This window comes from Monodelphis domestica, chromosome 8 (genome assembly GCF_027887165.1).
Source record: "Monodelphis domestica isolate mMonDom1 chromosome 8, mMonDom1.pri, whole genome shotgun sequence".
NCBI classification, from domain to species: domain Eukaryota; kingdom Metazoa; phylum Chordata; class Mammalia; order Didelphimorphia; family Didelphidae; genus Monodelphis; species Monodelphis domestica.
The window spans coordinates 257,004,632-257,015,910 of NC_077234.1; the positions used below are offsets into that span (position 1 = coordinate 257,004,632).

At 45.5% G+C, this 11,279-nt stretch overlaps 1 protein-coding gene and 1 long non-coding RNA gene across 2 annotated transcripts in view; one reads left to right on the forward strand and one right to left on the reverse strand.

Moving 5' to 3' along the window:
• Window positions 1-9,362, forward strand: part of GBE1 (1,4-alpha-glucan branching enzyme 1) — a 237,011-nt gene extending 227,649 nt beyond the window's left edge. The window contains exon 16 of the mRNA XM_007500737.3: window positions 7,800-9,362. Within this exon, the coding sequence (XP_007500799.3) occupies window positions 7,800-7,856 (57 nt within the window). The 3' untranslated portion in view covers window positions 7,857-9,362. The remainder of the gene's footprint in view (window positions 1-7,799) is intronic.
• Window positions 1,374-7,801, reverse strand: LOC130455807 (uncharacterized). Its single transcript, XR_008913955.1, has 2 exons — window positions 6,505-7,801; window positions 1,374-4,267 (listed from the first exon to the last, which is right to left on the reverse strand). It is a non-coding gene; the product is annotated as an uncharacterized LOC130455807 (long non-coding RNA).
• Window positions 9,363-11,279: the final 1,917 nt, after the last annotated feature.

The window sequence follows — 11,279 nt, forward strand, 5'->3', positions numbered from 1 at the left end:
AAGACCTGGTCCAGGTGAACCTCATTTCACTCTCTCTGAGGGAGCCAGAAAAGAAGAGCGGCAGAATACTGACTAAGGGCGAAGAAGAGCTGAAAGCCCAACACACTGAAGCCTATATAGAAACAGATGGACGAGCCTAGATAATTGTACAGAAAGAAGTGATTAGACTTCTGGAGCTGGAAGGGACCTCTGAGCTTCACGGAAGTGAAGGGACTTGCCCAAAGTCACCAAGACAGGAAGCGACCAAGGCAGGGCTAGAACCTGGGTCTTTGACACAGAATCAAGCTTTCTCCACTGTACCACGCCTCAAAAAGAAATCCAGACAAATAAATATCATTATGTGATGAAAACAATGATGCTACCTGGTGGAGTCACTCAGAGTTAATGAACAAACTACTGATGACAGACCTGTGGACACCCAGGAGGTCATGGAACAATAGGAAGATAGTCTAGACCGATTCAAAGTTGAAGTCTCGGGAAGAAATTCGCAGTGGATTTAGGTTAGAAAATACGTTTTTGAAAAGAGAATTGAAGAATAAATAAGAAAGCAGGAACATGCAAATGTATGATGGATGATCATCCCAAAGAAGCAGAAGCTGTGAGACAGAATACAAACTTGGAATACAAAGTGTAAACGTGGAGAAAAGTTAGAAGAGATAAAAAAAAATAAGCCACTGGATTTAAAAAGTGTACGTTCTGTGCAAATCAATGGGATTTAAAAAACAGGATGCACGTGGAGCTTAAGGATCCTAGAAATCTGAGAAGAATCAGAATATTATAATACAGGAAACAATATGACAAAGTGACCAAACTTTTGAATAGCACCCTACCCCCAAAAAGCAGTGATTGAAAGCATCTATAGTTCTTCGCCAGAAGGAACAACAAAAACGGAAATGAAAACTAAATTCAGACTTTAAACTTCAAGACATGAAGTTGTTGTGGGAGAGGAAAATAGCCTAGTGACTTCCCTTCCCCTTGCCCTCACAATATATTTGTTCTGGGGCTTAGGAGTCTTTGACCCTTTTTGGTGTCATGCAGCTTTTTGGCAATCTAGTGAAACCTATGGACTCCTCAAAATAATGTTTTTAAATATACAAACATGGTCTATATTTCATTGCAAAGGAAATCAGTGATATTGGAATAATGATTAAATGAATAAATATTTTTTCCTCTCCAAGTCTGGGGAGCCCCTCAAGTCTCTCCTCAAGACCTCAGGCTAAGAATCCAGGGTTTATTAAATTGACAGCAAAATGGGTGTGCTTTGGGCTTTTTCTTTTTAAATATTCTAAGTCTTTTCTTTTCTCTCTTAGGTTTTAATCCCCTGAAAACTTATTGATTGCATTAATTGTACAAGAGGTTGAAAAGCCAATTCATTGCATTCATTTAAGGTGTTTATTAAACATATGAATATACTCAGGTAAGTCCTAGGGATACATACCTAAGCAAGAAAGTGCCTTCCCTCCAGGAGCTCCCATTCGAATGGGAGCTTTCACCCACAAATCAGGCCCAAAGGTCTCATTATCCTTAGCAGGGTGCCGTTTCTTTGATGGTATCCATTTCTGTGGTTGAACCATCTAACAGTGCTAAAGACTTCGGTGTGGAGAACTTTCTTTTCCTGGATCTTAAGAAGTTATGGCGGCTCAGGAAGTAGAACCGGGAACCTTTGAAAAAGTAGTTGACAGGTTGTGTCTTCACAGGTTTTCTGGCTGATGGCTGAGGTCTGGCTAGAAATGGGCGCATGGTCTGGGGGGCACTACTGTTGGCAGGACTCGAATTCTGGATCTGGAAGGTCTCTATTTTAGATCTGAAGGGGCTCCTGGTCAAGGAGGTGGCAGAACTGAATGAAATCCGATGAGAAGCTCATCCCCTTAATAAGCATCGCATCTGCATCTTCCCTTTCGGAAGACTCTGAGGTGTCATCAGCATTTGGAGACAAGCAGGAAGAAGTTGGTCGTGTGGCGTAGAAGCGAAAGGTGCGAAGAAGCCCTCCCCGGAGCAGGGGCCGCATTGCTCCAGTGGCCTGCGTTGTGCCACCTTTTCGGGCGGAGAGAAGTCAAAGGGACCGACAGCGGGAGGCGTTTGATGCCGGCCTTTGGAGCCACTGGGGACGGAGATGTGTGTCTGAAGGTGCCTCTTCATGGTCCACTTCCTGGGCCCTTTATTGCCCCCATTTGAGTCCAAGTAAGCCATCCTTAGCAGCAGCAACAGAAGGTGCTTCCTTTGAATACAGCAGCGGGAAAGGAGCCTGTCCGGGAGGGGCGGAGCCTGGTGAGGCAGAGACCGGACAAAGACAGTGTGTGCCCGAGGGAACGGCTCGCCTTTAACGGCTCCAGGTGGGAGGAGCCCCGGGGCTGGGGAGGGACTTCAGAGTAGCTTTTCCCCTCCTCCACAAGGTAGCTGCGGACCCAGCCGATCCCCTGAGCATGCCCGCCTCCTGCTGCTTTCCTCACACTTGGGCCGTCCGTCCTGATGGCGAGCCTTGCAGACGCTTCTACTGCGTCCGAAAGCGACCAGCTTCGCTTCTCCACTTCGGTGGCGTTGCAGGCGCGCTAATGAGTGCGGCCTCGCGGAGAATGTCATGTGCCGGCTCGGGGATCCGCAGGGTCTGCTGCCGACCAGCAGGGCTGGCCTTGGTGGCTGCGGCACCAGCCGGTACAGGCCCTCCATTCTTGTTTTCCGTTGGTCCCAAACGTACGCCAGGGCTGGAGGGCCCGTGTATGCTGTGCACCTTCCCTGGGGCCGCGCTGCCCCGATCCGTGTCTGTTCACAGAAGGCCCGCCGCAGAGCCGGAGCGGCTTGCAAAGCAGCAGTGCTGGTTAGCGTGCGCATCTCGGAGCTCCAGCTGCAGCGCCAGCCTTAGTGAGGGACTGACGTGCCGGGGAGAGCCCTTCTTCGGCCTACCTGGACTCTAGAGCAGCCCAGAACGGGAGCCAGCGGCCTTATGAAGGAGTCCAGAAGTTCCCGGGTGCATCACCGCCCCATTGCTGTGGTGACAACAGGAGGCCTGCGGAATGAAAATGTGAGCAGTCATGGGATCACCAGGAACCATCGCGCTATTGTCCTAGCCACACAATTCCGTGAATGACCCCCATTTAACATTATGGGGCTCTGGCAGAGCCCGCGTGCAGGGATCTCTGATGAGCCACTGGATAGAGTTGTTGATTGTTTGTAGCCGAGTACTGAAGTTCTGTGTGAACAAAAACCTGATCCCGAGGCCCCCTTGACAGAAAACCAACAATGAACAGAGTGCTTTAAGCTTGTTCTTATCCCCTTTGCTGCGGTAAAATCTTAGGGACATCATTTTATCCTGGTACCCAGTCGGAGGGTTCCCCGTCCCTGGCAAGGTTACAAACGGCAGCATTTCATCTGCGTGAGGCTTCCTCCCTCCCCAGCCGCACCCTCATTCCATGTCCTGTGGGCTGCTGGTTTCAGTCTCATCTATTGGACTGAACAAACTTCCCAGTGCCTGATCCCTGAAAACAGGTTGCAGTTTCAAAAGAAAACTCCATTCTATTGCATCCTTTCAAAGCTTTAACCCCGGGTCTATAAATGTAGTTGATGCCCTCTTACCCATTTTCCTCCTTTCTGTTGCTAATGTGTGATATAAACTCAGTGATGAGGCTTGAGCCTTGCTGTACCTAAAACATTCAGTGATCCACTTTCTTATGACCAGCGCGACTAGAATCATGGGCCAAGAAGTTAAGCAATTGCCTAAAGTCACAAGTTCTTTATCTAGAACAGGAACCTCTCTCAGTCTTGGTTCCTTTGTTTAACACGGAACAAGATGGGTTTTGCTGCCCTTGTATGTTCCCTTAGAACTACCTCAAGTCAAAGCATACTTCACTGTCTCATCAGTTGTGTATGGTTTATGCCACTTGGGTTAAAAGAAGTCACTGCTAGGCCAGGTAAAGAACCCCCCAAAATGGTGCCTTTTGATCCGCTAGATCCGCAGTGACCTGTTGGGCAGAGGCTGCGTAACAAACACTTGCACAGTTGAATCTGGTTCTGGCTCTTCCCATCCCTAACATAGATCAGGAGTCACAGACTTCTTCTAGTCCCGGATATTGTTTGTGGTGGTGCTGCTCTGGACACAGATCCTCGTAGCCCAGAGGATGCTTTCCTGAGTTTACAGTTGAGTCTAGACCTCTGAGCCACACTGAATGGCACACTCACTTCCCTCATGACTTCTATCCAGTGGCCAAGCCCGACCTCTCGATGTCGCAGAATCTCAGCGCTGGCAGCAGCTTCAGAAAGCCTCCCTCTCCACCTGGGCAGTGTAACAAATAAAATGACATCATAAGGTTGCTCGAAGCTTGATTACGTCCAAGTAGTGAGAGTAAAGAGAGGCAAACGTAGGAAAGAGGTGGAGAGGTGCCCAGCTAAGGACCCGGATTGCCCTTCGGATGGATCGAAGCTCTCCAGCAGCCAAAGCTCCTTGAGGTCCAATCTCTAGTTAGAAGAGCGAGCCCGCGAGCCTCTGGCTTGCCTTCATAAGCAGTTCTCTCCACCCACGAACCGGAGCTTCCCATCCTTTCTCTGGTCTGTCCCTGCACATCTGAGGGGTAAATGCTGCTTGATGACATCAGAACAAAGGGAAGGGAAGTCCCTGCTCACAGTCCCCCCCTGTGACTATTGGGAGAGGGCTGTTGAAATCTCCCCAGTGGAAGGTTTGGGGAGATTAACCTGCCTTGTCTCCCCAGAGGGAATTCCCTTCTCACCATAGGAAACCCCTCTGCAATGTCTGCAATGTTTACATTCTGCCTCTGCTTGTAAATGACTGGAAGGAATAATACTTTTATTCCTAAAACAGCTTTTTCTGCTTTTCAAACTTAAATTTTGCAACTTCCATTCATTATGCCTCCCTGTGAAAAACAGAACAATTAAAATCCTTTTCTAGGATCACCCTTCCCTGGGGGCAGCTGGGTGGCTCAGGGGATTGAGAACCAAACCTAGAGATGGGAAGTCCTAGGTTCAAATCTGGCCTCAGGCACTTCCCAGCTGGGTGACCCTGGGCAAGTCACTTAACCCCCATGGCCTAGCCTTTACCATCCTTCTGCCTTGGAACCAGTACGTAGTATTGATTCCAAGGTGGAGGGCAGGGGTTTAAAAAAAAGTAGCCCCTCACATTCTTGACGGCAGCTATTTTGTCTCTCCTAAGTGTGCCCTTTTCTGAGCTAAAGTCCTTCAACTGATTCTCATATGCCATAAATGAAAGATCTTTCATCCTGGTCATCCTACTAAAGACCTACAAAAATAAAATGGATGTGGTGATGTTTGTAAATATTTTATTTTCAAATTAATTTTAAAAAATGAATTCCAGTGATGAGAGAAGATTGGGAGTGAGTATGGCAGGACTTGCTGAATTTTATTTCAGTCAGCAATTTGAAGGTAAGGAAATTCGAGTGGAATTTACTAGATTAGTGAGCCTAAATTCTAAAGAAAATATAAAAAAGGTCCTTCTAAGGTTGATTTCTGTAAATGGCAAATACACTTGTATTTGCTAATGTGCTCAAAAGACAGTTATGTAGCTAGCCTACTTCTGTTGAATTGGTAAGTAATGTTCTCTGTTCCGGGTCTGGCAAAGATGCAGCTCTATCACATTGGGGCTATTACAGCCTTCCGCTTTTTCCCCCTAAATCGAGCTCATCATCATGCTTATCCTGGACAGGGAAGAACCCAGGGTAGGAACCATAAAAATGAGAATAGTTCGAATAGGCTTGTCTGTCCACGGAAAAGTACAACTCATTGAAAATCCTGGCTTTTCTTTCAAAATATTAGCAACATACAATTTTGCAGAACATAAAAATATTTCATGTAGAATTTCTACACTAAATAGACTGAAAACCAGGTCATAATTTTTCGCTTTTCTCAAAATGGTCAGCCTTACCACATAGCTGCCTCGTTACCACAGATACTTTTTAAAAGCTTTTCCAAAAAATAACTTAAAAAATATGCCACTAATTGAAAATTAGGTGGCAATGATTACACAGTCATTTGAAATGTATAGTGCGTGTTTCCCCCAAATCTACCCGGCACAGATCTGTTTTAGTCCTATGCCAGATAGTCAAATCAATTCTGTTTTGTTTTGCCTCTTTCAAGGAGGTGAATTGTTAGAAGCTCCAAATCACAAAAACTTTAGGGAAAGACTTGGTGCTATAGGGATATGCTGAATGTCATTGAATAAACGTCAGCTGCTCTGTTCTCTTTCCTTAAAACTTGTATTTAATGGGTTTTGCCCCAAACTTAAAGGAACATCAGACAAATTGGGCATTTCCACAGACATAGTAGGAAAGAGAAAGAAAGCTGTACGGGAAACTACAGAACTCTTACTCTTACTGCTTTCTAGCCTCAATGCTGTTCTCTAATGTTTACTTTTAAAAGAAAAAATAGCTCAATGGCCCTTTTCAACGTTCTGCTTTTGCTGTTGCTGACATTTTATCGGTAGCTGCCTCACCCTACCACTCACTCTACCTGCCACTGGAAGAACAAAAGCAAGGCTCTTACAGCAAGTGTGTCTGACCAGACAAAACAAATTCCCTCTTTGCCAGCGTGCAGAAAAGTGGCGGTGCCTCGTCCCCGGCCGGAGTCCATCCTCTCTGTTTCCGGAGGTAGAGGAGCATTCCTAGTCCTGAGTTCTCTGGAACCAGTTGGGCCATTTTAGCTGGTCTCTGAATTCCTTGTTTTCTTTTTATCTTGCCTTCTGGTTCCGGATTATGGAAGACTAAAGCTCTCCTGTGTTGAAATTAGGAGAAAATCCCTACCATTAGGAAAAGCCCAAAATGAGGACGAAACAAGATTTTGTCACAGAAAAGTCAGGTTCCCGCTAGTTAACGAGGCATTTGCCATGAGTGAACTGCGGTGCATGTTCTGTTCTAGAGACCGCGATGCTGGCTGCCTCTCAGTGCCCCCAGTAAGACTCCAAACGTTTGAGGAATGACCCAGCTACACTGATAAGCGGGTAAAATGCCAATAAAATCACCCATTTGGCCCTCCAAAATGCTGCTAGTAAAGAATTGAGTAGTGCGCATCCCGTGCAGACGAAGTAGGTAGAATGCTGGACTGGAGACAGGAAGATCGAACTTCTAATCTGCTCCTCGACAGTTCGTAATGTGCGACTGAGCCCCAGGCAGCCACAAAGTCAAAGCAGAGCTCCAGAGGCGGACGTGCTCAGTGGCACGGAGGCCGTTTGGAGCAGTAAATGTCAGCGAGCTTCGTGGGAAAGGCTGACGTGTTGGTGAAAGTGTGCTGACTTCATGAGGTGAAGTTTGGGACTAATTAGAAAACTGCCTTGGGGTGGCGCCTGCAGTTAAGGTGGGAAGCTCACGCGATCCCTGGGACGGCATTGGCAGCTCCAACTCGTCCCTAGGAGCCGTGTTCCTAAGTGACGCCCTCGGGAGGCCACAAGCGTTTCCCCGCATGCTTTGTCCCATCGCCCCGGTTAGCTAGTGAGCCGGCAGCACAGGCTGGAGCGAGCTCGAATTCACCCGCTAGTGCTCAGACCGCGATAGCGCGTTTGCCACTTGTCTCTTCGCGCCTTACGTGCTCTGAGTGATCGCAGCGCCCTCTCGTGGCCATCGGGGCGAGGGGCAAAGCCTGGAAAGTGCCGGGTACCGCCTCCCTCGCTCTGAGGGCGGGGTTTCCCACAGGGCTCCTCAGGACAGAGAGCCGCGGGAAGCCGGGGCGAGTCCTGCCGGCACACGGATTCCTTGACGTGTCGGGGCCAACCCTCCTGTCGAATGGCTTCCGTCAGCTCTGGTGAGGAGATTCTGCTGACTGTTTCTTTCTCGCTTTAAACCTAGGTGTACCTGCCCAGCCGAGTGGGCCTGGTGCTTCAGAACGTGGATCTGCCCAACTGAAGCCGAGGCCCGCCTGGCCCGGAGTGCCCTCGGTGTCCCGTCAGAGACTTTCAGGAGAAGGTTCAGTCATGCTCCCAAGGCTTCACTGTCGGTACGGAATATTGCAAGGGACCCTGGGCCGCCGAGCCCCTTCCGGGCCGCGTCGGTGCCAGCGTAGAGAGAATCCTCCGCTTTCTAGTGTGCAGAGCGCCGCAGGGCGGACGTTCTCAAGCTACGCGTGGCACGGCGAAAGTCAAGTCATAGTGACGTCATTCTTGGTGTTTCCGGCTCGCTGCACTCCCGCCGCCCTGATCCTTCCTTAACGTGATGAGTGAGCAGAATTGCTTAAAGTCGAATAGCGGCTTATTGACGTGTTTTCTTTTGCGTTTGGCGGGGTGCCTGAATGAAACCTTATCATGCTTGTTATCGCTTCTGGAATCCTCCTGGAAAAAGGAAATTATTATTATTCACGAGTGACGAGGGTTTGTTTTTCAAGAAATGATGGACTTTTTGGGAAGCCACTTTGGTGTGATTTCAGCAGAACATTTTTCTTTTCTTTTTTCTTTCCTGTAACGTTCTTCCAGCTGCTTCTTTCTCAGTTTTTCCCAGCCTGACAATCACTGTGAGAGTTCAGAAACCGCCTTTGATTTTCTATTAGTGCGCAGTTTGGTCCAAATATTTTCAGCGAGACTTAGCCTATTATTCCAGGGGATTGATTAGAGCACACTTCAGCCTGCGTGCTATAAAAAGGTCTTCACTTGCAGAGAGCAATCGAGCATCCCTGGGTGTGCCTGTACCCCGATTGGCAGCCCAAGCAAAAGCATCGAGTTGGGTTCCTGCCAGAGTCGGTGATCGACAGGGACGTGAAGACGCTTCACTCAGACCTGCTGTAACGAGGGCGGCTTCCTCGGCCCTTCAGAATCGCTGGTGCCCGTCAGCGTGTCCCTGGATTTCTGATAGTGCTAGTTCTTCGCCCCGCCCCCCCCCAAGGCACTCTGGGAACACCCATCCCAGTGACTGTGTTTGGTCTGGAATCCTTTGGCTTTCGCAGGAGCAATATTCAGTGGAAAAGACACTTAGTACAATTGGAAACAAGTCCTCATGGCGGATACCCATTTAGGCACAGATGAGAGATCGGGTAAGAAAAAATAGATACAAAGCCAAAGAAATGAATGAACATCCTAACAGTCAAAATCTGGCAACTCCGACTGTTCTAGATGAAGACAGCCTGCGTTAGACGTTGTTCTAAGGATCCTCCTTTTTATGACACCTTCCAGGTTTCATTGGGAACATGATGACACTTTGTGGCAAGTAAAAGACACCCGTGGAATTATGGGCTCCATTTTCTTTGTTGATTGATCTTACACGCGGTTTCTTTGTATCTCACTGATTTACTTTACAGGGTTCCACAAATTAATGTGAGGTCATTGCCCTTGTGTCTTTCTGCTAGAAGAACAATAAATGTATCTTCTAAGTAGGAATAATAAAAATATATGCAAATAAAACATTAAGAGTTAAAAATGTGAATGCTGTGGCTATTTATGTCTCCACTGAAAACCTTTACAAAGCATTGATGGCTAAACCTTTTTTCTGTGTGCTTTTTTGCATCTGAAACAATCTAGTGAAAAATCCTCATTCTTTTTAGGTGCTAAGCATTTCCACTAGGCACAAGAGATAATGGCATAGTCTTACTCCTTCAGTTATATAATAATGCTTCAGAGCAGCAAGAATTGTTTTATTCTTTTCAACGACCAAACCTTTTTCTCAAATACCCTGTCCTCCGAGGAGAAGAAAAAGAGAAAAGAAAAACCTCCTAACGTATACACATCATAAAAGATATTCCTACATTTGCATATCCAAAAGACGTTCTCGCTCTTCTTATTCTGTCACCTTTCTGCCCCCAGATGGATAGCACTCATCCCCATGAACGTTTTATCATCTTGATTGATCAGACGTGTAACATTTTTCATTTTTACACTGTTTTCATACAAGTTTCCCCAGGTTTCTCTGAGATCATCTCTTTCTTGATTTCTTACAGTATAGTAATATTCCATTGCATTCCTATTCCCCAAATGGATTCTAGTTCTTTGTCACAACAAAAAGAGTTTCTACAAATATTTTCCTTTTTCTTTTGTCATTTTGTGGTAATCAACCTAGTAGCAATATTGCTATGTAGGCAGAGTTTATTAATTGGGGAAATAATTCCAAATTCCTTTCTAGAATGACTGGGAAAATGTATAGGTTCATCAACTGCATCAATTTGCCTATTTTCTCATAGTCCTTCCAACATTTGCCATTTTCCTTGTTTTAGTTAATTTCGTCAAACTCACGGATATGAACTGGAACTGCTGTTACTTCCATTTGCAATTTTCTAATTATTAATACTTTCAGAACACTTTTTCATAAGACTAGCTAACTTGTAATTCTTCCCTTGAAAACTGTCTATTTCTATCCTTTGACTACTAATTGAGGAATGACTTTCTTCTTATTCATTATTATTTGAATCAGTCCTTCTACATCTTGGAAATTAGATTTTTATTAGAAATTTTCTACAGATTTTTGCCACTGTCCACCGTTTCCCTTCTAGTCTCAGTTATATTGACTTTGTTCAAAACATTTTAAATTTTCTATATTTCTCTGTGTTTCATTCTCATGCATTTTCTTCTGTTTCACTCCACACTTCTTTTACAAAGAAGAAAAGTAAAATGATACCGGAATATGCTCTGCCCTGTACGTAGTGCAAACAGTTTCCACTCCCCTTTCACTCTTCTTCCTCTGATCAATCCAAAATTAGGGCTTCTTACACTTGAATTCTTCCTCACAATCCTTCCTCTGAACAAAAGTTTAATTTTGACTATAACTAATCCCTCCTTAGATCTACCCTTCTTATTCTTCTCTTCTCCCTCTTAATTATTACTTGTTTCCATGTGCCATTGAATGTATTTCTACAATAAATTCTTATTGTATCTGTGTGTTTGTGTGTGTTCTACCTTTTTTACAAGTCTAGATTAAACTGAAATTGATCAGATGTCCAATTCCTTCAGCCCTTGCTGTTTTGTATAAATTTCTGCATTCACCCCCTTGATTATACGAGATTTAAGTCTCCATTTCTCCTTTCCTGGTAAATCCATTCACCCCCCCCCCTTTTCTTCTCTTAAGATCATCATAAACAAAAAATTCATCCTTGAGCCTTCCCTGTTATTTGACTTTTCTGGGACCCTGAAGACATTGTGGTTTCTAAGCGATGCTTATATCACCCCCCTCCCCTTTATTAGAATTTCTTAGAATGTTCTCTTAGTAGAAGATTTGTAGTATTTGCACTAGCATTGAGGAAAACAGACTTCATCTCCGTTCTTTCATGTGGTCCTTAATATTTAATTAATAAGCTATCAGTTGAGATTGTAATAATTAAATTGAGTTTGACATCTAAGAATTTAAAAAATT